This window comes from Mesoplodon mirus (assembly GCF_964341445.2).
Source record: "Mesoplodon mirus genome assembly, chromosome: 2".
Classification (NCBI taxonomy): Eukaryota; Metazoa; Chordata; class Mammalia; order Artiodactyla; family Ziphiidae; genus Mesoplodon; species Mesoplodon mirus.
Genome location: NC_138977.1, coordinates 23106503 through 23131600, shown reverse-complemented (window position 1 = coordinate 23131600; position 25098 = coordinate 23106503). Strand labels below are relative to the sequence as shown.

General features: G+C 34.4%; 1 protein-coding gene across 3 annotated transcripts in view; it reads left to right on the top strand.

Moving 5' to 3' along the window:
- Positions 1-25098, top strand: part of GRID2 (glutamate ionotropic receptor delta type subunit 2) — a gene marked incomplete at its 3' end in the record, with an annotated part of 1368259 nt that overhangs the window by 243694 nt on the left and 1099467 nt on the right. For all 3 annotated transcript variants that reach the window (XM_082605769.1, XM_082605770.1, XM_082605768.1), the window contains exon 2: positions 24627-24782. In XM_082605769.1, the coding sequence (XP_082461895.1) occupies positions 24627-24782 (156 nt within the window). The remainder of the gene's footprint in view (positions 1-24626; positions 24783-25098) is intronic.

Here is a 25098-nt window from a genome sequence, read left to right as displayed (position 1 = left end):
CCATCCACCTCATTACAAATAGCTCAATTTCGTTTCTTTTTATGGCTAATAGGCTCAAGTAATCATCACTCTTAATTTACTCTAAAAGGAAATTTTTAAATATTTTCCTAGTGTCTGCATTAATAGAATATCTTTGGCTTTATGTCACTGCTAAACAATGAAATATTCAAGGGAAATGATATTTTAGGAGCTCTGAGTGAGGGGTAGGTCTCCTCCATGTTGCATAATCCAAAATGGAGCAGCCCTGGTGAAGGACAAATGTGGAGAAGTGAAGAGAGGGAAAGCTGCTTGATGAGATGCAGATGGACTCCTAGTGTCCAGCGATGTCAGTTCCCAAAGCTAATCCTTACTCACGTGCTCTGGAAATAACCTCCCTTTGGGTTCCCTTCTCCATACACATCCTACAGCTTCTGCATGACAGAGGGAAAGCAGGTGCCAGGTGAATTTTATAATGAGGTTAATGAACATTAATTCTGTTCCTCTCTCTTTTGAAGCCTTTTATAATCTGGCCATATGGTTCCAAGGCAATCATATTGTATTCTTTTTCCCCAACCCACGTGGAGGACTTTAAGCAAAAGCAGGATTGGATATTGGTTTGGGGTGAACTGTATAACGTTAAAACCCCTTGTGATATTTTTCATCCTTTATTGATCAGTGTCTCCCAAAGATGTAGTGTCACTGTATGCTTTTGTTTAGATCCATTTCCCTGCCTGAAACATCCTCTCTTTACTCATTTATATCCTATTTATTGTTTCAGACCTTGCTCAAGGTCACCTTCTCCATGACATTTTCTAATTTTTTACTCTACTTCCAGCAAGTCATACCTTCCTTTGAAATCTTTTTAGAATATTGCCTGGGTGTTGTAGCACAGTGTAGCGCAGTATTTCCCAAAATGTCTTTTGAATATCCCCATTTGAAATGGGATTTCTGAAGTGAAATAATTTTGGAAAATGTGACATGTTCTGTCTCACTGTTGGATACTTAAAAAATACATCGGCATATCAAAGCTTTGGGAAGTCCTGCATTTAAAAAGCTTGCTCACTTTCTTTAACTCAGCATATTTTAAACTTCTACAACATTGCATCCTTGTTTCATGTAATAACTGGTACCTTCCTACAGAATATGCTTGAGAAATGCTGGAGTAATAGAAATATATACAGGTTTTGGTGCCAACTTGTGTTTGAACCTTATTTCTCTGGCTTACTAACTAATCTATTGATACTTACCTAATCCCTCTAAGCTTCTTTTTTTTGCATTTGGTAAAATGGGAAATATTTCATACAGAGTAAGTACCACAGATAGGTTAATATGCTTTGTCCACATTTTGTTTCCCTGGAGGCCCTGAAGTTCAGTCGTTTCATGGAGCTTAGTGTATTCTCTTCATGGAGGCAGAAAATATGTTGTGTGAGCATCATTTAAATATTCAGTACAATCCTGCATACTCTAGGCTTAGTTCAGCCTGAGCAAAGCTTCATAGCTTGGCTATATTATTTTGTTTACATTCACAATTTATGTTGTAAAAGATGTATATATGTATATCTATTAGATTCTATGAAAATGACTTTTGCACTAGTCCCAATTTTGAGTGCTTCATGTCACTATTCTTTTACACTATCTGTACAATTGATAGTTCGTGGAATTTTGGCTTGTTTATATAATCACGAATATATTCAACTTCAATTATTTTAAATACAGAGATTGTAGTTATCATTCTTATTGCTGCTAATACATATCTAGATCACAATATTCTAGTAATGCCATGACGTTGGCAGTTGGATAATTCAAAATATTTATAAAATCATTGTGAAAGGTTCTGTGTTCTTTAAAAGACTGAGTGGCCAGGCCTAGGGTACACCTTAACACAAATAGTAGACTCTGCTAAATAGGCACACTCAAATCTAACAATGAATAACTTCATTCTATCTAGATATATGCTTTTCTTTTCCTCTGATAAAGTTTGGATTATAGTTTTCAAAGAAGATTTGTTTTGCTTTTGAATCCATTTCTCACAATTAGTCTAGTGATCCATTCCTGCCTGGAGGGCCTCATTTGTGGGTTTTCTTCTCTGTAACAACATGGAATCTCTTTGGGAAGAACAAGTTGAGTTTACTTACACCAAAGCCATTGCAATAAAGAACAGGGAAAATTCAGTTTTGTGTTTTACTCTGTAGGCTACAAATGAAATTACTCAGATTTCCCCCAGGGTAATGAGCAATGAGTGACATGTAAATGATATTGCAATATTCTAATAATTTCCAGGGCTAGTTAGTACAGTATCAAACCAGCAGTAAACATAATTAAAAACTTTTTCCCTATTTGAGCGTTAAGTACCATAACTTTGCAACTAACTTAATGATAGGTGTTTCATTAAAACTAGGTAGGCATTGAATTTTACTATAAATATTTTTTACAAGTTATGTTCCAAACAATGCTTATGGTCAATTCTCATTTCTCAGTATTGGCTGCTTTATTACAAGACCACTCTCTGCCAAGTTCTCATGCCCAATTGTGCCATCCTGGAGATATGTAGGAACATAGACAAGCAATGGTCATAATGGGAAGAACTTGGGCTTTGCAGTCCAATCAAGAATTTGAACCTTGATTCTCTAGCCTACAATTTTCTTAGTAATGATATCTACCTCACAAAAGTTTAGTGAAGGTTAAAGTAGGATATATATGTAAAATACCTTACAGAGTGCAATAGTCATAATAGGTACTCAAATATACATAGTTCTCGTCTATGAAATTCTTCTATGGAAACAATTTATAGACTAACATTTGTCAGTTATATGTAAGTGAGCATAATATTTGTAGTTCTAAATTATCCAGGCCAATTCTGTTCTTCAGCACAGAGAATTGTGCATTTGATACTATTGTTTTCCCATGACTTTGAGACTGCCTCATGACTGCCAGTGCCTGTGGAATAAGAGCTATCCGAGTGGCTTTGTAAAGGATTAAATTGTAATTTCACCATCATAACCTCCCCCCTTCCCCCCGCCAAACACACACCTTTCTAGTTTAATGATTAAAAAGAGTAACTTTGTTGGGATTATGTGCTTTAGTTAAGCTTCTGGAAAGTTCTGAAAATGAGAAGCTATAAAGAAGTGGAATGAGTTCCCTTTGCTCGTAAGTGGAAGCACTTTTCCTACCACTGCTTGTTTTTGGTATCCTTCAAGAGCTGGTAGGTTTATCAACTTTTCTGCCTCAGTAAGGTGTGAGTAACATATAAACTGAACGGTTTCAGGACCTTAAGTATACCTGAAAGATCCCTTCACAGAAACCCCAGGTTAGTATTTGAATAACTGGGAGAAGTTAGATGTACACTAGGGGCCAGGAACCTTGGCGGGGTGGCACGTCTAAGAATTCTGCCACATTGAGGATCAAAAAAATAAAAAAAAGTTAATTTGTCCAGTGTAGAACGGGGACTTGAAATCTAAGTACAGTATTTTGTAGTATTTTGTTATATGTCACCTTTTATAAAGTTTACACTAGTAACCAAGCTAAGTGTAATATTGCATGTTGTATTGTACGTTGCCAGTTAATACACGGAGTTTTCTAACTTGACCGTTCTTTACTTGAGATATTTTCATTTATTTAAAATAAATTAGTGTTTCTGAGGAATTGGGAGGTGAGGAAAAACTTGGGAACTTGCATTTATTTTGTATATGTTATCTGGTCTAAATATTCCATATACCTATGAAAATGTCATGTCTGTAGTACATTCTGGTAAAGTGCCAGATATATTAACTTCTGAAGTGAATAGCTGTATAGCATAATTACTCAATATTTTTTAAGCAGTAACGAATTTAACAGATAATTTACTTTTATAATCAAAAATGAAAGTGTTCTCTCCAAAAGGAAAATGAAAAAAGTGGTTTGACATCAGTTGTTTCTTGAACTATTGCACTTGAGTGACATCCTATAAATTTCTTTGGAATATTACTAAAATCAAATTATTTATATGTGTGTGTATGCATGTGTATAAAACAATTACTCTTCAAATTACTTTAGTGGGGTATGTGCATGTAAAAATGAAAGCAAAAGTTATTCAAGGGGCAGCATCTCAACATGTCATGATTTCCATACATAGAAAAAAAGCCAGAAAGTTCATACTACCATTCAATTCAGTATAGAGAAATTTCACTTTTTTTCAAGTTGCAGAATGAATCTAGAGTCATTATTCTGCGTAGCATGTAACTCTCTAATTGTATTTAGAGGAACAAAATAAAGTTTGCCAACAATGGAAAAGAGGGACCAGAAAATTTGTTGACAGCATATCCAATGAACACAGTTTCGGACAATAGGATACATGTTAGGCCTGACTGGATCTATTCATCCTCCTTTCAACAGCTGGCATGCTTCCTCCACAATGGCAGAAAAGCTACAGAAAGTTTCTCTCTTTTGCAAACAATATGTAGAGCAACTTCCTTGCCTCTCCATCATCTTTATTGTACATTGAGATATTTTTCTACAGAATAGGTGAAGAAATTACACTATTATTAAAGAGTGATAACTAACTTAATCTGTATACAGGAACAGTAAAGATCCTGTTTCTGTTCATGCTACTGACAAATAATTGGAAGAAACCCTATAAGAACATGGTGATCCATGAGGCTAAAATGTGCCAAAGACAGCACATTTTTCTGCCGCATGTTACACAGTTTCATCCAAAGTATGAGCAGTCTTGTGTCATGGTGGTGCTCACTTGTGAATGGCTATCACTGCAGTGGTTGGGTATGGAAACTTGCTATTAAAAGCTGTTGATTTTCATATCCCTGACTCTAAAGTGCTGCTCAGTCTAGAGATTTATTTTACTCTGATTAACAGTGCACTTCCCATTAGTTACCTGCCAGAATCTCTTATTTAGCAAGTGTCCTTTCTTGTAAGTAGTTACCCTTTTTTTAAAAAGTTAAAAATGATCACATATGTATTTGGCTGTTCACTAATTCATATATGCTACACATAGTATGCTGACATTAATTTGTTTACAAAATGCCTCAAATATCACCAAAAAGCTGTAGGATCAAATAGCCTCCCACAGGCATTAGTAAACTATGTAATGATGTTCTTTCTCCTTTTTTTCATTCCTTTGTAATTCTATCTGATGCATTTACCTTCAAAAAATATATTTATTTATTTTCTCAAATTATAGAACATGTCCTGTTTCCTACTCCATATAAATGGTTTATCTACAAACTGGCTGGGATTCCTTATTTCCAAATTAGATAACTTTCAGGAGCTCTTTCCCATCAGATTATATTCTGATAGGTTTCCAGGTTTAACTAATGTATATCTACAAAAGGTGCTAAACTTGTATTTGCAGGTTCTACAGAAAAACATGCTTGCTTGGATTCATAGCATATTTGAAAATTTATTAAGCATTGCTGAACTATGATTATTTCTCCGGTTATATTTGTTATATCTTTTTTTTTTTTTTTTTTTTTGTGGTATGCGGGCCTCTCACTGTTGTGGCCTCTCCTGTCATGGAGCACAGGCTCCGGACGCACAGGCTCAGTGGCCATGGCTCACGGGCCCAGCCGCTCTGCGGCATGTGGGATCTTCCTGGACCGGGGCACAAACCCGCGTCCCCTGCATCGGCAGGCGGACTCTCAACCACTGCGCCACCAGGAAAGCCCTATATTTGTTATATCTTAATTTAAGAAGGATCTCTGGGATTTGTTAAGAATTTACACAAATAAATTTCTAATTACATTTAGATAAATAAAGCAAAGTTTTGTTGGGAAATGGGACTCTAGAGCATGAAACCTCTTAGAACACTCTTTTCAAATTTTCACTGCTTTATGAAGTGAAGTCCAAGGCAAATACAGCTGAAGTGTGGATCTCTGAACAATTTTGGCTCAAGACCTTATATGTTGACACATTTTGCACAAATAGTATTGCACTGTTAATATGATTGGTGATACCTTTTAAAATATTCAAGCCTATAATCAAATTTGATTTATTGAACACACTATTATTTATTGCATAATATGCAACAAGCACTTTTCTTTGTACTGATTATTTTTTATGAATATAGAAAACAAACTCCCTTGCCTCATGGAACCTGTATTCTAGAGATGGGAAGAATGTAAACAATAACTAAATAGTTAAGATATGTAATCTGTCAGATGGTGATATGTATGACGCTAAAAAAATGAAGGAAGGAAGGAGGAAAGGGAGTGGAGACAGAGGCTCCAATTTTAAATAGGGTGATCAAGGAAGGTTTCACTAAGAAGGTATCATTTGAGAAAAGACCCAAAGAGGTTGAGAAAACCAGCCATGTGTTTGTCTAAAGGGAAGAGCCTTGCAGGCAGAAGGAGGAACAAGATCAAGATGTCTGACATAGGAACATGTGTTGTGTGTTCCAGGGACATTAAGGAGGTTGGGGTAACTGGATGTTAGTGAGCAAGAGGCTGAATACTAGGGTCTGAGATCTGAAATTTAACAAAGGATCCAATTACAGAGGTCTCTGTAACCCCCTGGAAGGATTTTTTTACTATTCTACAGATCTGTTGATATGCCTACCATTCCTGGCTGCCTCTGACATTCCAGCTACCTTTTACAACCACTTTTGGTCTCCCTCAGGTTTTCTCAGAGTTTTTATATTGGTTCCTTCGATATGGCTCCCTTTACCTTCTGAAGTTTCTGTTTATTTGATTTGGTGGAGGGAAGCCTTTACTAGTTTGTCATCTTGTCAGAACCTTGAAGCATAAAATTGTTTTGAAATACAATTTGAGAAGCAAATATTCCAGACTTTGAGGGGCTATTAAACTTACCTACACTATCTTTTTATAATATGTAATTTCTGACATTTTCCAGACTCTGTAAATAATACCTAACTGCAAGAGGAAGCACATTACATTTTTGGACAATTTAATAAGAAGAAAAAGTTTCCTTATATTAAAATTAGACACCTTTAAAAAAAGTGTATTCAGTATATCTATAAACTCACATAGATTAAACATACAAGTTATAGAATTATGACCAAAAGAGACATTAAAAATTACCGCTTCTAATTCTTCAGGTTTTCAAGCTTTGATAAGTAACTTATTGATCATATAAATGTGACTTGTTTAATAGATTAGGTGCCATCTCAGACTGACAAGACATCAGGTGTTCCTCACTAATTCTAAGGGAACATTGGCTAGAGGAACTTCTTCAGAATGTTAGGCAGCACCAAGGAAGATACGGCTGAAAATGAGACAAAATAAAAGTAAGTGGAAACATAAAAATTCAAGGTTTTTTAGCTGTAATTAGAGACCTTAGAGAAAACAATTGTAGAGCAGATCTTAATGAAAGCTGAGTCCATTAATAGATGATAATCACTCTCCAGAAGTGTTGGATCTTTAACTTTTCTTCTAATAGCCCTTTTTGGGAAAACTGAGTTTACAATATCAGCATTAAATAGTCTTAGGAAGCATCAATAGGATTAAAGGAATTAAAAAAAATTCAGACTGAATGAAACAGTCTGTGGTTCATTATATTCTCCTTTTGTAGAGAATATAGGGCAATAACATAGGTGTAAGCCTCAACAAAGTGTATCCCTTTATACCAATGGTTCTTAAACCTTAGCATGCATTAGAGTCACCAGGAGAGTTTGTTAAAAAACAGATTGCTAGTCCCCACTCCAGTTCATAGATGACAGTGATGCTGCTTTTCTAGGGGCCAGTCTTTGAGAAACAGGATTCTCATAGGTAATTATTCTTAGGGTCATATATTACCTAGGTGATTACTCTTGGGATAATATATTTTGGGTGGTTAGAAAAATGTCTTCACATAAGGATCCAGGATTTTTGCAGCTTTTGGATTCATTGTCCTAGAGGGTCTCATGTGCATACAGACATCAGGAGACAAAGACCATGCAAACACTTGGTTCTTAACGAATGTCTTGTACTGGAAACGGCATATATCCCACATCTGATCACATTCTTTTGACCAAACGTAACTATAAAAGAATCTAGAAAATGGCAATGGAATTTCAGCTCCTAACACCAGAGATTCTGATTCAGTATATCTGGAGAGGAAGGTTTGATCTTTAAAAGCTCTATTGATTAACCCTGATTGAGTTATTTGCTAAGTTTCAGAATTCTGGTTCCACCACTACGGTTCAACAAAGGAATATTGAGGGTCTATTACATGAAAGACACTGTGCCAGCCAGTGGGGACTATTAACATTGATGGAAAGTTAAACATTATCCCTGTTTTGGGAGGGCTTCCAGCTTAATGAGAGAGAGAGATAAACACAGGACCCTTATGCCAGGTTAATTCTCTAGATGTGTATTGAAACTCTGTCTCTACTTCCTTACTTCCCGTTCACTCTTTAACCCATTTTAATTTGGCTTCCACTCCCACTAGTCCCATTGAAGTAGGTTTTATTAAAATAATGAACAATGTTCATGTTATCAAACATAGGACAAGGATATTTATCTGTCCTCAATTTTCTGAGTAGCATTTCATATATTTGGCCATTCCCAATTATTTGAAAAACTTTTCCTTTTTGCCTCTTTTAATGCTTTTCTTAGTTGATATTTCCCCTGGATCAATTGTTGTACCTTCTAATCCATCCTGGATTACTTTTCTTCTTCTAATTAAGACTGGATTGCCTCTGGGATTTGTTTGGGTCTCTCTTTTCTCCATTTATGATATTTCCTTATATGATCATGTCCAGTCTTAGGTCTTTAATCCCCAAAGATATGTTGATGACTTTCAAATGTATGTGTCCTACTCAGACCTCTTTCTCTTAAACTTCATTTCCACATATTCATTTGCCAACCTAACATCTCCACTTCAATTTTAATAGGCATCTGAAACAGAACATATACAGCTTGTTTTTTTTTTTACTTCAAAAGAGGAATACTACATACCATGTCATTGAGTGAAACTGTCCGAAGAGATAAATTAAGGATAGTTTGAAGGCATTCATTGTTGTCTCTTCTTTGAGCACATCTTATTCTGAAAGCAGAATATTTTTGGCTCAGGAATGGACTAAACTTTTAACATAGATACAGTTTATTAGTATAAGAACTATAGATTTTGGAACCCAGAAGCTCTAGATTCAGTTCTAGCTCATTTATTTCTAGCTATGTGATTGGGAATTCACCTAACTCTTCTGATTCTCAGTCTCTTCACCTATTAAATGAGGATGAAGGGAGCTACCTAACAGGAACTTCAAAGTTTAGAAATATTGTTGCTCTTTTCTTACAAATAGAACTAACAGTGGCAAGCATACACAACTTTGGCCGTTTTTGTAAGATTTACTGTAAGATTATCTAGCAAGTGATTACTAAAAATAGGACTTGAAAGTTGAATTTTCATAAGTTTTTGACTTACAGATAGTGAATGACTGTGATACAGATCTTGGTAGCTGAAAGAAATTGGGTATATTTTGCAACCATTACATCTAATAAATACCTGAAAATATTGCCATCCTTGTAAGGAAACTCATATCTCATTCACTGCTGTCTAGTCTACAGTTATAATAGAACCATTATTTTCTCACTGTTTTTAAGATATTTTATAGGGCAACCCCCTAGCATTATCTTTATGCAGCTCCCTAACATTAGTTGCTTATTCAGTATATGAAATAACATAAAATAGGACATGTCAGAAAAATTTTTTCAGTAGATTTCTGTAAAAGCTTTGGTTTTGCTTGTTAAAAGTGCTTATGTAATAAAGAAGATAAAATTTTTACAGGTGGGTTCAGAGATAATGAAACCATGAGGTATGAAATTTATATTAAGAGAGTGCCTTTTTGCTACCTGAAATATGCCACAGGATGCATTCATTTTCTTTAGAAATGAAGACTATATTTTATAGTTCTGAAGTGCTTAATTTCAAATGACTTACCTAGTTAAGTTGACTCAGATTGGTAAAATGATTTTTTTAAAATATAGAAGCAGAGTGAATTTTTGTCTTAAGCATAAAATTAGAATTTTTACTGTGTAGAAAATGGGCTAAACTAAGTTATTTGTGTGCAAAGTATGTTTGAATATTTGAAGAGCATGCATAGCATTCACATTATATATATTTTTTCATACAGGTATTTCTTTCACCTGTGATTTTAATTATAGTACCATATATCAGTTCTCACATTTTTTTAAGGTAATTGAAGGTAGTAATAAAAGAATCTAGTGAATTGTTACAGGAGGGAAAAAAGTTGAATCTGTTCCATTTCTAAAAATATCTGCAAGTCTTTTCAGTGAATGTACTTTTCAAGAAGCTACCTTCTTATCTTTTTTTTTTTTTTTTTTATGTGCATCATTTCAGTTTGGGAAGAGCTTGAATTGCTCTGCTGTGTTAAAAAGTCTCTTTTCATAAACCAGTTATTTCTGTTCTTGTCATACCATTTAAGTTTGTAATAATGGGATATTGCTTCAATTAAATGTGTGATATGGGGAAAGGGACTAAAACACAGGATATAAAGCTCTGGATAACTTCACAGAGTCAATATAAAAATACTTAAAAATTAAAGAATTAAACTGTCATTTTCTAATTTTTTAATCTAATGGTAACATACACATAACAAACTTTACCATCTCTCCCATTATTAAGTATACAATTTGATAATATTAAATATATACATAATGTTGTGCTACCATCACCACCATCCATTTTCAAAACTCTTTTCATCTTGTAAAATGGAAACTCTGTACCCATTAAACAGTCACTCCCTATTCCCCTCTCCTTCCAGCCTCAGGACATAACCATTCTCCTATCTGTCTCCATGATTTTGACTACTTTAAGTACTTTGTATAAGTGGATTCATATAGTTTTTGTCTTACTATGACTGGCTTATTTCATTTAGCATAATGTCTTCAAGGTTCATTCATGTTGTGGTGTATATCAGCTTTTTCTTCCTTCTTAAGAATGAAAAATATTCCATTGAATGTATTTACTACACTTTGCTTATCCATTCATCCATCAGTGAACACTTAGGTTGCTTGCATATGTTAGCTATTGAGAATCGTGCTGCTATGAGAATGGGTGTACAAATGTCTCTTCAAGACCCTTCTTTCAGTTTGGGGGAGTATATATACAGATGGAATTGCTGGTTCACATGATAATTCTATGTTTAATTTTTTGAGAACTGCCATGCTGTTTTTCAAAGCAGATGTACCATTTTACATTCCCACCAATGGTACTCAAGGGTTCCAATTTCTCTACATCTTGCCAACACTTGTTATTTTATGTTTGGTTTTTTTAGGAGCCATCTTAATGAGTATGAGGTGTTACCTCATTGTTTGATCTGCATTTTCCTAATGGTTAGTAATATTAAGGGTCTTTTCATGTACTTATTGACCACTTGTATATCTTCTTTGGGGAAGTGTCTGTTCAAGTTCTTTGCCCATTTTTGAATCCAGTTGTTCTTTTGTTGAGTTTTAGGAGTTCCCCATATATCTGGATATTAATCTCACATCAAAAACATGATTTACAAATATTTTCTCCTGAAGTGAATCTCTTGTATACAGTATATACTTGGATCATGTTTTTTTTATAGCTATTCTTCCAAACTCTGTCTTTTGATTAGAGTTTATTTCATTTACACTTAAAGTAATTACTGATAAAAAGGGAATTTTGTCATTTTGCTATTTGTTTTCCATATCTCTTATACCTTCATTATCTCTCATTTCCTGGATTACTGTTTTCTCTTTTGCTTAATTGGTTTTTTGGAGTGAAACATTTAAATTCCTTTCTCATTTCCATTTGTATATATTCTATAACTATTTCCTTTGTAGTAAGCATGGGGATTACATTTAACATTCTAAAGTTATAACATTCTAATTTGAGTTTATACCAATTTAACTTCAATAACATACCAAAACTCTGTTCTTTACACCTTCATCCTCAGTCCATTCAGTTGCTGATGACACAAAATTATATCCATATACATTGTGTGCCCCAAAATATAAACTAATTATTATTTAAATGTATTAGTCTCTTAAATTAGGTGGAAAATAAAATATGCAATTACAAATCAAAGTTACAATCAATACTAGCTTTTAGATTAATAATTGTCTTTTAAATAAAATATCAGTGTCTTAAATCATGTAGAAAAAAATGGAGTTACCGTCATTATACTAAAACTGACTTTTATAATTGCCTAAGTATTTACCTTTACTGACATCTTTATTTCTTCATGTGGCTTCAGGTTACTAGCTAGTGTCCTTTTATTCCAACCTGCAGGACTCCCTTTAGCATTTCTTGCAGAGCAGGCCTAGTGATAATGAATAACCTCAACTTATATTTATCTGGTCATATCTTAATTTCTCCCGTAATTTCACCCACTGCCTTCTGACCTCCAAAATCTCTGAGAAATTTGCTGGTAATCGTATTGAGGATCCCTTGTATATGACAAGTGCCTTTTCTCTTGCAGCCTTGAAGATTCTCTCTTTGACTTAGACAGTTTGATTATGATGTGTCTCAGTGTGGGTTTCTTTGAGTTCATCTTACTTGAATGTTCATATATCAATCTTCTTGGGTATTTATATTAATGTCTTTCATCAAGTTTGGGAAATTTTCTGACATTATTTCTTCAAATATTCTTTCTGATCCTTTCTTTCTCTCTTCTCCTGAGATACTCACAGGCCTTTAAACTCTGTTCACTTTTCTTCAATCTTTTTTCTATCTGTTCTTCAGACTTAATAAATTTCCATTGTCCTCTCTTCAAGTTCACTGATTCTTTATTCTGCCTGCCCTTTAAAGCTGTCTGGTAAATTTTTCGTTTCCATTATGTACTTCTCAGTTCCAGAATTTCTTTGTGGTTTCTTTTTAGGTTTTATTATTATACTTTCATTGTTATTCCATTTTGTTCATCCATTGTTTTCTTGACTTTCTCCACATCTTTTTCCAGTTTTTTGAATGTCTTTCAAGCAGCTGTTTAAAATCTTTGACTAAATATCTTGCCACCTCTTTTAAAGGATAGTTTCTGTTGATTTTTTTTTCTTTTAGATGGGCCATAGTTTCCTGTTTCTTGTATGCCATGTGATTCTTTTATTGAAAACTGGACATTTAAATATAATGATATGATAATTCTGGGAGTTAAATTCAGATTCTTCCCTTTCCTACCAGTTGGCTCCATTTTTATGTTGTTTTTGTTTTTATTTATTATTATCATTTTTATTGTTGTAAGCTGTCTCTGTGCCAGGGATCAACCTGCATTGTAAACCTAAGGTCTTTTCAGCTCTTTTCTGAGCCTGCATTTTTCTCTAGGCAATGACTTTTCATTTCCCTGTGTATGTAGTGCTTTTGAATGCCCTTGTCGGTAATGTCTGGCTCCCAAAAAGAGAAAAATGAATTGGGGTGGGGGAATGAAAGACTGCTGGCCCTCTTTTTAACCCCTCTGGCAGACACTTCAGCCAGAGAGGGAGGGGCTTGCAAAAGTGGAGGGAGGTGCAACAACAATGACTGCCAATATAAACTAAAAAACTTTTTTTAAATTGAAAAATAAAAAAATAAAAATTTCTAATTTTGACTGGACAAAAAATATGGCTGCTAGCCTCTTTTTCTATACCTCTAATATCAGAAGCAGCAATCAGTCATCAGAGCACAGATCCCTGAAATTTGGAGGACAGGGTCCATTTTGCCCACAAGCTGTATGCTAGGTGCTCCTGAAATGGCTTATAGCTGCCAGCTACATAACTGAGGGGTGGAGGATGGGTGACTGGTACTGTGGTAAGGCCTGACATTGACTGAAATTAACTGCAGTTCACACTCTAAGTCTTCCTCTGGAAGTTGCAATCCTTCAATATATTCTAGAGTTCCAAAATAGTTTTGTCAGATAGAATCTATCCCTCCAATTGTTGTCTTGGTAGGGAAACAGATTCCTGATGCTTCCTACTTCATCATCTGCCCAGAATTTCTGTAAATAGTGCCATTTTTATTAAGAAAAATCCAGATTATTGATCTTTCAATATCTAGTATTCTTTAAAAAGTACAAATAATTCTTATTAGAAGAACTGATTTGGAATCTCTATTCCCCAAAGACCAAATTTATATAAAAATATGTATAAGCTATTCAGAGAGGATCTATGTTACAGCATAAAATGATTGTTTTAAAGATTAGCCTCCTATTATGCTCCACATGGAAAAGTCAGATTATCTGTCCCTTAAGCAATGCTCATTTTCTTTTCTCCCACAGACTGTTGGAAAACATACAGCAAAGTCAGATGTTTGACTTTGATGTCCTAGTCAGGCAGTTTAAATGTGCTTTGGGTTTCTGGGTAACTTTACAAGAATTCCAAATGAAATGTGAATTCAAATGTCATTAGAGAGTTAGGGTGAGAAAAAGGACTTGTGCTACAATGAAGAATCCCTTCATGAGTTTGACTTAGCTCACATTGTGATGGCATGTCACATTCTAACATAAATCCCTCCCCTGAAATGGTAGAGATAGTCATTGAAAATTTATATACTTGGTCTATGATTTGCCCTTCTCATTTTAAGTCACTCTATTATAATATATTGAGGGAAATTGAGGATTTAAAAGTATCTGCAATATAAAAATATTTCTTATGTTGCAATATGCTTTCAAGTATTAACATAGAATCATTTAAATTATCTGTGTGGAGTTTTATCTCCTTCCAGTTATATCTTTCTATACGAATCATAAATAATTCTGTCTGTGATCTCAGCAGTATCCTCTTTGAACTTGATTATCTATATTTAAAACAAAATGATGCTTGTCTGTAAAGTAGATAATTATGGTGGGTGAATTGGGGGTTCATAGTATAATGTACGTTGAACTCTGAGAACAAAATGTTAAGTAAGCAGTAAACACTGGGAGATAATGAACCCGTTAGTTTCTATACCTGGTCACAGTTTTAATATTACAGACCTAGGTAAATTAGTAAAAGTCTTTAATATATAAAGTCAATGACTCTGGCATTGTTGTTCTATTAGGATCACTAGTCACTAAAATAGAAACAATTCTAAGGTCTTAAAAAAATGAAAGGCTAGATAGAGATTTGTTCTGAACCCTGAATTTAATAATATATCAAAGTGCATATGTTATTGGAACTCACTTAATAGTATTCTAAAGTTAATGCAAAAATTGTCATTTAACATGTTTAGAAAATTTACTTCAACTGGGTTCGTTGTATATGGTAGATAATTATCCCAAAAGCAGATTTAAAGTTTGGGAAAAAATGTGTAAATTCCTGAGTTAAACTACTCTTTAAATGGTATAGTTTAATTTATTGGGATTAATATTGTATCTACAAAAAATATGTAAAAATATTATTGAAAAACTTTTGTAAACTGGGCCTAGTTAATAAAAATTTTTCAAACAAAAAGATTAAAACCTATTTGAGAGTTTTAATATACACATAAAATTTTTATAATTATGAAAATAAAAATATACATATCACTTGGTAATATAGAAATTTATTATAATAAATATATTGTCATATATTAAGCTTATAGATATCTTAGGGAGTTTGCCTTGAAAGTGAGAGCTGTGAATTCTGCCATAGTCATTACTAGCTTTAGGTCTTGGGAAAGTTACTTGCCCTGAGCCTCATTTCCATCAAAGGGTTTTCATCAATACTAAATGATATAATGCCAGTGAACTACTTATTATAATGCTTATTACTAATAAATGTTAATTACTTTCATTATTATTTCAATTATTATAAACTTGAGAGTAACACAACATATTATCTATAATTCAGAATAATATTTGCTAATTGCCATGACTTTGGTATATATCCAGCACAACCTTTCAACAGTTAGAGTTATTATTTTGATTTACTTCCTTAGTCAGAGTGCTCATGAAGGGTTAGATAAGGTGAACTGAGGAAAGTATACCTCTGATTGAAAGGAAAAATAGAGTTCTAAAAACCCTACTTCCTGTCTACGAAGAAATTAATGTAGAACATATTCAGAAAATTTCTATTGAATGAGAAAAGACTGCTGGAAATACTCGTTATACAGAATTAATTCATGGAGGATATCTCAATGTAATTAATATTATCTAGGCAGATTTTATATATATATTCACACACACACTCACACATGCATAAACACACACATATATATGAGATACCTTCATTTTAATAATATCCCCACTGAAATAGTAGCTAGTCTGTATGCTCAGATGAAGATGCCAAATGATATAGAAAATGCTAAGTTCATTTGGTCACAATTCTGCTAAATTTTCCTGCTGTCTAGTAGTATTGAACTTGTTCAACCTTTTTTCTTCTTGTGAAGGGTGAAATAAAGGAGAAATCTGATTTTTATAGTATTTATAATGTCTTTATTACTCATCCTCCTTTTGAATTATTTGCACAGTTTACACTGGCATTAGTGGGAATATCATAAGTAGATCCAAAAACATTACAGTTCTCTTGATTTGAATACCTGTGCACAGTGAAACTAATGTGTATGCACAGTGCACTGTTAGAATTAAATTTAAAAACCTACTTCTGAATAGTAGCATCTAAAACAGTGAGGATATGTGATGACTTAACAATTCTGAATAGCTCTGCAAGACTGTAATTCTGCTGTGACCAATAAATTGTCTCAAAGCAGAGACTTGTGCCTTTTGAAAAAAATTTAACCTCCAAAGTGAAATTGCTGAAACTTCTAAGGCAAAAGACAATAAATTTTATGTGAAAACTCTTATGTTCAGGTTTTTACTATAATTCTTCAATTTTAAATACTTCATGGCGTATAGTAAATGAATTTGTTATGCTGATTACCAGACTAGTACTCATTATCAAATATATATGTATGTGTGTGTATATATATATATATATTCTCTAGTATTACTAGTTATTGAATATATATATCTAATATATTTAGTAGTACTAGTTATTGTCACACATATGTATACATGAATGACATAATGGATTATATATGTAATATATATATGCACATACATGGAGTATGTGCTTGAAATGAAAAAAAAAAAGCATTATATGGAAGAAATAGTTCCAAACTTGAAACCAGAAAACCTAAATTCTTACTCCACCCCTTCTAACTCTTGGCTGTGTAATTTTGGTTAAATTACTTAAAATCTTTTCACTAAAATTTCTGAAAAATGAGAAAGTTTTTGTATACCATCCTTAAAATTTCTTTCAGCTATGAGTTATGAAATCCACAATTGCTCTTTCTGTTATCATTTTATGAAGGCATCTTAATTCTGCTATGGTATGATGCAAGATGTAATGGATTTCAGCTGTCCTGTCAGCAAATCATTTGTGAAGGAACAAAAGGGCTGGCTTTGATGATTATCTCTGTGTTGAGGGAAGGTTGACAGGGTGGATGAATGGATGGGTGCACGAACAGGTGGATGCATAAATGCGTAGAAGGAAAGAGGAAAAAAGAGGAAAAAATGCACAGAGAGAGAGAGACCAATAGAATCAACTCTTGCTTCAAAGAAAATTAAGGATTCAATGCATGTAGTACCATTGAAAAGTTTATTCTTTTTAAAACTATGTATCATAGAGAATTTATATATATTAGGCAAAATTAAATAAGTAAAGAGTTTGAACTCTGAGAATAAAAAAGACTAGTTACTTTGATTTTATTTGCAGCTCTGAAATCTGATCATATGTTTTTGGGCAATTGTTTTATATATGTCTTTTTAGATGATAAGGTTTTAAGCAGAAATTGATTGTTCAAGGGTAATGTTCATGTGTTGATAGTTTCTTGTTTTCAATTTTTAGAATTATTTATTTTAAAAGATATTTGGTATGTTAGTTATATAAAATGAGATATGCAGACCTCTCAGTAATTTTGTCAACTCTGTATGTGGAAAAATTCTTTTTGTTATAGAAGTGCTGGATCTGGTGGACCCCAGCTAGGTCCTTCCCTTGCCTTGTGTTGCTTGTGCCAATTGAATGAGACCGGGTTCGGCAAAGCAGAGCAGAAACTTTATGCCTTGATCAAGGAATGGAGAAGGGAGAGCTCTAAGACTCCTTCTTCTGGGGGAAGGGAAGTGGGAAACTTTTAAGGGTTAAGAGATGGGTATGCCATCAGAACCTAGGGAAAGTGGCAATAAGTTCCAGAAACAGCCAAAACATGCACAGTCCTGTGGGCTCTTTCGTGCAGGACACTAATTGTGCTAGCAAAGTGCAAGTCCTTCCTTTCAGAGGAGATCCTAGCATGGTAATGAAGGAAAGGCAACTTTCAGACATTTTGGGTCTCATCTGTACAGGTGCTGCCCTAGTGGTCAGGCTGGAACCAGTTCAGGGCAGTGGACTGTCACCATCTTGGACCTTTCTACTCAAGTTGATTCTGTGGTCTTGCTTATCTGGCTTCTGCCTTAGTTTTTGTTAAGCAAGCACACCTGTGGGCATAGACTAACAGACTGTGTATGGAAAGAAAGAAAGTAGGTTAACCTCTGTACAGGTATGGGTCTCTTTCCGGTGACCCTTCAAGATGTGTATCCAAATCTTTCTCAATATTTTTATTTTATTTTATTTTTTTTCTTTGCGGTACGTGGGCCTCTCACTGCTGTGGCCTCTCCCGTTGCGGAGCACAGGCTCCGGACGCGCAGGCTCAGCGGCCATGGCTCACGGGCCCAGCCGCTCCGCAGCATGTGGGATCTTCCCGGAATGGGGCACGAACCCGCATCCCCTGCATCGGGAGACGGACTCTCAACCACTGCGCCACCAGGGAAGCCCTTTCTCAATATTTTTAGAGGAAAATTCTGAGCTAGGTGAAGACATTTTCTTTCTTTCACTACCTTCCCAGCTAAACAATGTTTCCTCTACTTGCCTCTTATGTATAAGATAAAGATGAATTTAAATATTCAAACTAAAATTATAAGTATATGATTAATACTTTGCTGAATAATTTGGGAGTCATGATAATACCTGTGATAATAAATTCACATACAGGTACGTTTGCAATTCTACTTTTGTTCTAATTTAGAATTAGTTGTAACTTACATTTTTATTCCTATATTTGAATTTAGGTATCCTATTTTACAAGATCATGCCTAACTAATATAAGGAAAGTTTAAACTATTCCTGTTTCTTGAGTATCTAATATATTCAGGCTCTGTTATAGACACTCTAACAAAAATAGTTTCTATGGCCCAGGAAATTATACTTTGCTAAGGAGACAAGGCATATATCCATGGTGGTGAATAAAGACATGAAGGTATAAAAGCTTAAAATGTTTTTGAGAGTTATGGATGTGATCAGGTTAGTAACTTCTTTATTTCTTTATTTATTTTTTAAAATTTATATTTTGGCTGTGTACGGTCTTCGTTGCTGTGCACAGGCTTTCTCTAGTTGCGGCAAGTGGGGGCTACACTTTGTTGCAGTGCACGGGCTTCTCATTGCGGTGGCTTCTCTTGTTGTGGAGCACAGGCTCTAGGTGTGCGGGCTTCAGTAGTTGCAGTGTGTGGGCTCAGTAGTTGTGGCTTGCGGGCTCTAGAGCATAGGCTCAGTAGTTATGGCACACAGGCTTAGTTGTTCTGCAGCACGTGGGATCTTCCCGGACCAGGGATCGAACCCATGTCCCCTGCATTGGCAGGTGGATTCTTAATCACTGCACCACCAGGGAAGTCCCAGGTTAGTAACTTCCTACAAATGTTTGTTTTTAACAGGCATATTTGCAAATGCAAATTTTTAGAAAATGATTTTATTAACTTGTACGTATGACCCTTTACAATAGTTAAAAAATTAAGACTTCAACATGTTTTTAATACCACTATAAACTATAATTACTTCCTTTCTAAGACATAACTAGACAAGGATGATATATTTTTTATTTAAAAACTTGTATGTAGTGCTCCCTTCAGCAGCACATATACTAAAATTGGAACGATACAGAGAAGATTAGCACGGCCCCTGTGCAAGGATGACACGCAAATTCGTGAAGCGTTCCATATTTTTCAACAAACACGTGAAAGAATGCTCAACATCATTAATCATTAGAGAAATGCAACTCAAAACTACAATGAGCTATCATCTCACAGCAGTCAGAATGCCCATCATCAAAAAATCTACAAACAATAAATGCGGGAGAGGGTGTGGAGAAAAGGGAACCCTCTTGCACTGTTGGTGGGAATATAAATTGACACAGCCACTATGGAGAACAGTATGGAGGTTCCTTAAAAAAGTAAAAATAGAACTACCATATGACCCAGCAATCCCACTACTGGGCATATACCCTGAGAAAACCATAATTCAAAAAGAGTCATGTACCACAATGTTCATTGCAGCTCTATTTACAAGAGCCAGGACATGGAAGAAACCTAAGTGTCCGTCAACAGATGAATGGATAAAGAAGATGTGGCACATATATACAAGGGAATATTACTCAGCCATAAAAAGAAATGAAATTGAGTTATTTGTAGTGAGGTGGATGGACCTAGAATCTGTCATACAGAGTGAAGTAAGTCAGAAAGAGAAAAACAAATACCGTATGCTAACACATATATATGGAATAAAAAAAAATGATCATGAAGAACCTAGGGGCAAGAAGGGAATAAAGACACAGACCTACTAGAGAATAGACTTGAGGATACGGGAAGGGGGAAGTGTAAGCTGGGACGAAGTGAGAGAGTGGCATGGACACATATACACTACCAAATGTAAAATAGATAGCTAGTGGGAAGCAGCTGCATAGCACAGGGAGATCAGCTCAGTGCTTTGTGACCACCTAGAGGGGTGTGATACGGAGGGTGGGAGGGAGGGAGATGCAAGAGGGAAAAGATATGGGGATAAATGTATTGATATAACTGATTCACCTTGTTATAAAGCAGAAACTAACACACCATTGTAAAGCAATTATACTCCAATAAAGATGTTAAAAAAGAACAACAAAAAACAAAATTGTATGTAGACTCACCTGAATATGTCATTCTCTTTGTGTCAGGATAAGTGAAGCCTTTTTTCCCTCCCATGGATGGAGCAGATCATCAGTCCCAAATAATGGAAATGAATAATTAAAAATTGGTCTAACGGGAATATTTAGGAGGTGTTTGTTCTCTGCCTGTTGCTTGGTTATTCTTCCTTCCAGTTTGGGCAATGCAAAGTGTAAATAGAGTATAATTTGTTGATCAGACACTGTGTGTGTGTGTGTGTGAGTGTGTAAGTGGTGGAAGAATTATTTCATCTTGACAATAAGTTGGATCTGGTTTTCACCTCCAGGTTATAAAATAAAACTGACAGTTAAAATGTGCTAATAAAAATAGCTGGGAAAGAAATAGATGCTGTGCCATCATGTAAGCTATATAGCTATGTATGTTGCATTTGAGAAACTTTAGTTTCAAAAAGTAAATCTAGGATATTTGAAGTTAAATTAGACTGCTAATATGTGTGTGTATTAATACAAAGGATAAAGAGATGACATTGCAATACTATTGGAAGTGCATGACATAAGAAAGAACTGTCTTTCCTGAGATTCTTCATGTGGAACTTATGAGGTTTTCAGAATACTTGTGTTTGATACAAAATGCTTCATTTAACAGTACTTCTGTGGTAAAAAGCCAAATTTAAGATGAGCGTTTATAGCTGAAGGAAAAAGTAAATAAATAAATAAGTGTATTTGGAATGTTGGCTAGGATTTCCTGTTCTTTGGTTATGCTGCCTGTGTTCAGTAAGATGAATCATTTCTTTTGTGTACTTCTTTGCTGTTTGCAGAAAGATGAACTGCTTTTTTTGTGCATTTGCTTTCAGTATGTCTTAATTCAGCACAGAATTGACTAATTTCTTATCATTTTGGCAGGTTTCTGCCATTTATTAAGCCAGGTTTAATGTTTAAAGCAATTTTAAGTGTTCTGTCAGGTAATAGTAAAATGCTTCCATTAAAAATGCATTAGCAATACTCAGCAGAAGTCAGTAGCATCACCTGCTATAAAAAAAGTTTGATTGGAAACTTTTCTAAAAGACCCATTTAGAATCCATGACAAGCAGAAACATCTCTATATAAATATACATCACTTCTTTGAGAATAGACATTTAGATTATCTGGTTTAAAACAAATTGGTTATTTCAGCTCCAGTTACAGCACATTTATATCACACTTCCTAAAAAGCTGCTAAAGAAATTTTTATATCCCAGTCTGATAATATTAGATTTCAGTGTAAGGATTAACTTAGATTCTTATAAATATTATCACAAATTAAAATGAGTCTTCATGGATGTGAATTAAAATTATCAAGATAAGTCTAAAATTTATTGCCTAAATATTAGTTTATAAAGTATATTTCTAATTCAGAGGTGACAGGATAGGTCAGAAATTAATGTCTATTACATATGTTGATTACATCAATAAAATATTAAGAGTCTGGGTATTAGCTATATAATAGTGTAATTAAGAAATAATTTATGTATCAATTAAAAAATTTCTTCACCCTTTTCTCATGTTCTTAGCCATGGCAGGTATTCAAATACATAGGAAATGTAAAGGAAGGATTTAAAAAGGCTGGTCAAAGTAGTCAATGAATCCATGCAAACACAGAAGAGAAGTGGTAAGAGAAAGCCAAGCTGACACAGTAAGCCTATTAGACACTCTGCCTTCTCTAGCAAAAAGTAATCCTTTCTTGCTTTCCCATGGTGAAGCCACATAGGATGGAGAGGTCAAAAGTAACTTGCCACACTTGTCAGAAATGGACATAGATTCATCCTTGCTTTATCATGAATTGACTCTAATAATGCATGTTTAATATCATAATTATCTTTCGCTAGAAGACTTGGGGCTTCAGCTACAGAATTATTAAATCAACAGAATTGATAGATGTAAAGTGTGTCTGCTTCTGTTTATACATATATGTGTATTTGTGTGTATGTGTAAACATATATATGCATATTTGTGTCTGCATGTATAGTGTGTTTATCTTTTCATATGTGTGTATAATACCTTTATTATATTTATATGTGGAAAAAAGTCATTTTTATATACACATAATTTTATTTTTTCACACACTGTAATGAATATAGTCAAGAAATATATATTATGTGTATATGGATGTGTATGTGGATATGTACATATATAGTTATTCCTTTATCATGTTATTGACCCTGAGGTATGTGTCTCTTTTTGTCAACAGGGTCTTCATTAGGTTTATTCAAAAATACAAAAAGTACATTGTCCCAATTATTTATGATTAAAAAGTAAATAATTAAAAAATGCGTGCTTGCTTAGAACTGGAAGAGTCAGAATGAATGCAAATAAAGTATGCATGGCCAGATAGGAAAGAAACTCCAGATATGCTGTAAAGTCAGAATCCCTGTTAGAAAACTTTTATGTCTTTTGGGTGTAATCCTGGAAGGCAGTATCCCATAGTGATGTAAAGCAAGGACGTTGGAGTAAGGAGGCAAAAGCTCTGGCCCTTATTGTGGAACCTTAGGCATATTTCTTGCATGGAATCCTAATTTTTAAAACTGTATGTGTGTGTAGTAGTGTACATATCACCTAGTTATTTTAAGGATTAAATTAAATACTGTAATATGAAGAAAATAATAGAACATGTTAAGCTTTGTTTGAATTATATTACAGTATTTAAAAAAAGAAAACACTAGCATGTATTGAGACATATTTAGTTACCACAATTTACTTATATTTTGCAGGCATAGTATCATTTAATACAGTTAATAATCCTTACAGATGGATATTATTTTTACTATTAGATATTACAGATGATGAATGTGGAGTTTAGAATTTGAATTCCTTGTTCAAGGTCATATACTTAACAAATGTCAGAGTCAGGATTTGAAATCAGTTTACTCTTAGAACTGGGATGTTTAATCAATACACTGACAAACACACAGTCAAATAAAAGTTAGCCACAACTCTTATCATCATCATCATCATCATTATTACATATGAAAGAAAAATGCCATAATTGGGGCTTCCCTGGTGGCGCAGTGGTTGAGAGTCCGCCTGCCGATGCAGCGGACGCGGGTTCGTGCCCCGGTCCGGGAGGATCCCACATGCCGCGGAGCAGCTGGGCCCATGAGCCATGGCCGCTGAGCCTGCGCGTCCGGAGCCTGTGCTCCGCAACGGGAGAGGCCACAACAGTGAGAGGCCCGCTTACCGCAAAAAAAAAAATGCCATAATTATTCACTAGAACTTATGTTCTTCAGGAAATATGTCTCCATTACTTCTGTTCAGAGATTTGTATGTCTCTAAATTTTTAATAAATATTATGGAATTTACTATTGTAAAAGATACTGAAACTCTTGTTCAAAAAAAAAAAGAAAGAAAGGAAAGAAGGAAGGAAATAAAAAGAGAAAAAGTAAATTAAGATCATTGTAGAAATTTGATTCTTATTTATGAATGGACTTAGAAAATTTCCTGATTTTTCTCCTATTATTCAGAAAAAAAAAATTCTACAAGTTATGAATTCTTAAAGATCTTATGACATGAGACATTCAGTGTATTTAACCACTTTGTCCTGCAAAGACTTTTTGTATTTATTATAATGTCTTCCCGATACTCTTCCAGCAAAACACTTTGATGTACTATTCATCATTTCCATTTGGGAGAACTAACTACATTCCTGCTTAGCTCTCACACTGCTTTCAGTACAATGTGTTTCAGTAATAAAGTGCATGCTTTAAGTGAAAGTATACGTTTTTCAATTCATAAGTCTCTTTGGCATAATTCCGGAGGGCATGACAGAATATTTATGTTATTGTTTAATGGCGATACTCACTTCTTTCTAGGAGCAATTTTTGATGAATCTGCCAAAAAGGATGATGAGGTGTTTCGCACAGCAGTTGGCGACCTCAACCAGAATGAGGAGATCTTACAGACTGAGAAAATCACATTTTCGGTGACATTTGTTGATGGGAACAACCCTTTTCAAGCAGTTCAAGAAGGTAAGGTCCATCAGCACTCCACTTTTTATTTTGTTTGTTTCTTTGGTTCAATCCAAATGACAATTAAATTAAAAATTTTAAATGCCATTAAACGTGGGCATCATTTTTGCATCTTTGCTGCATTGCTTTTCTTTTAGAGTATTTGGTAAATTTTAATCCTGTATTCCACTTCTGAAAGGGCAGAGTGTGGAAAGTTATTGTTTTAATTGAAATATAGTATGAAAATGGTCATAAATATTTATAATAAAAACTTTACAACATTTTATGACCAGTAAAAATGAAGCATTCCTTAAAAATACGACTTTCTATCTGAATT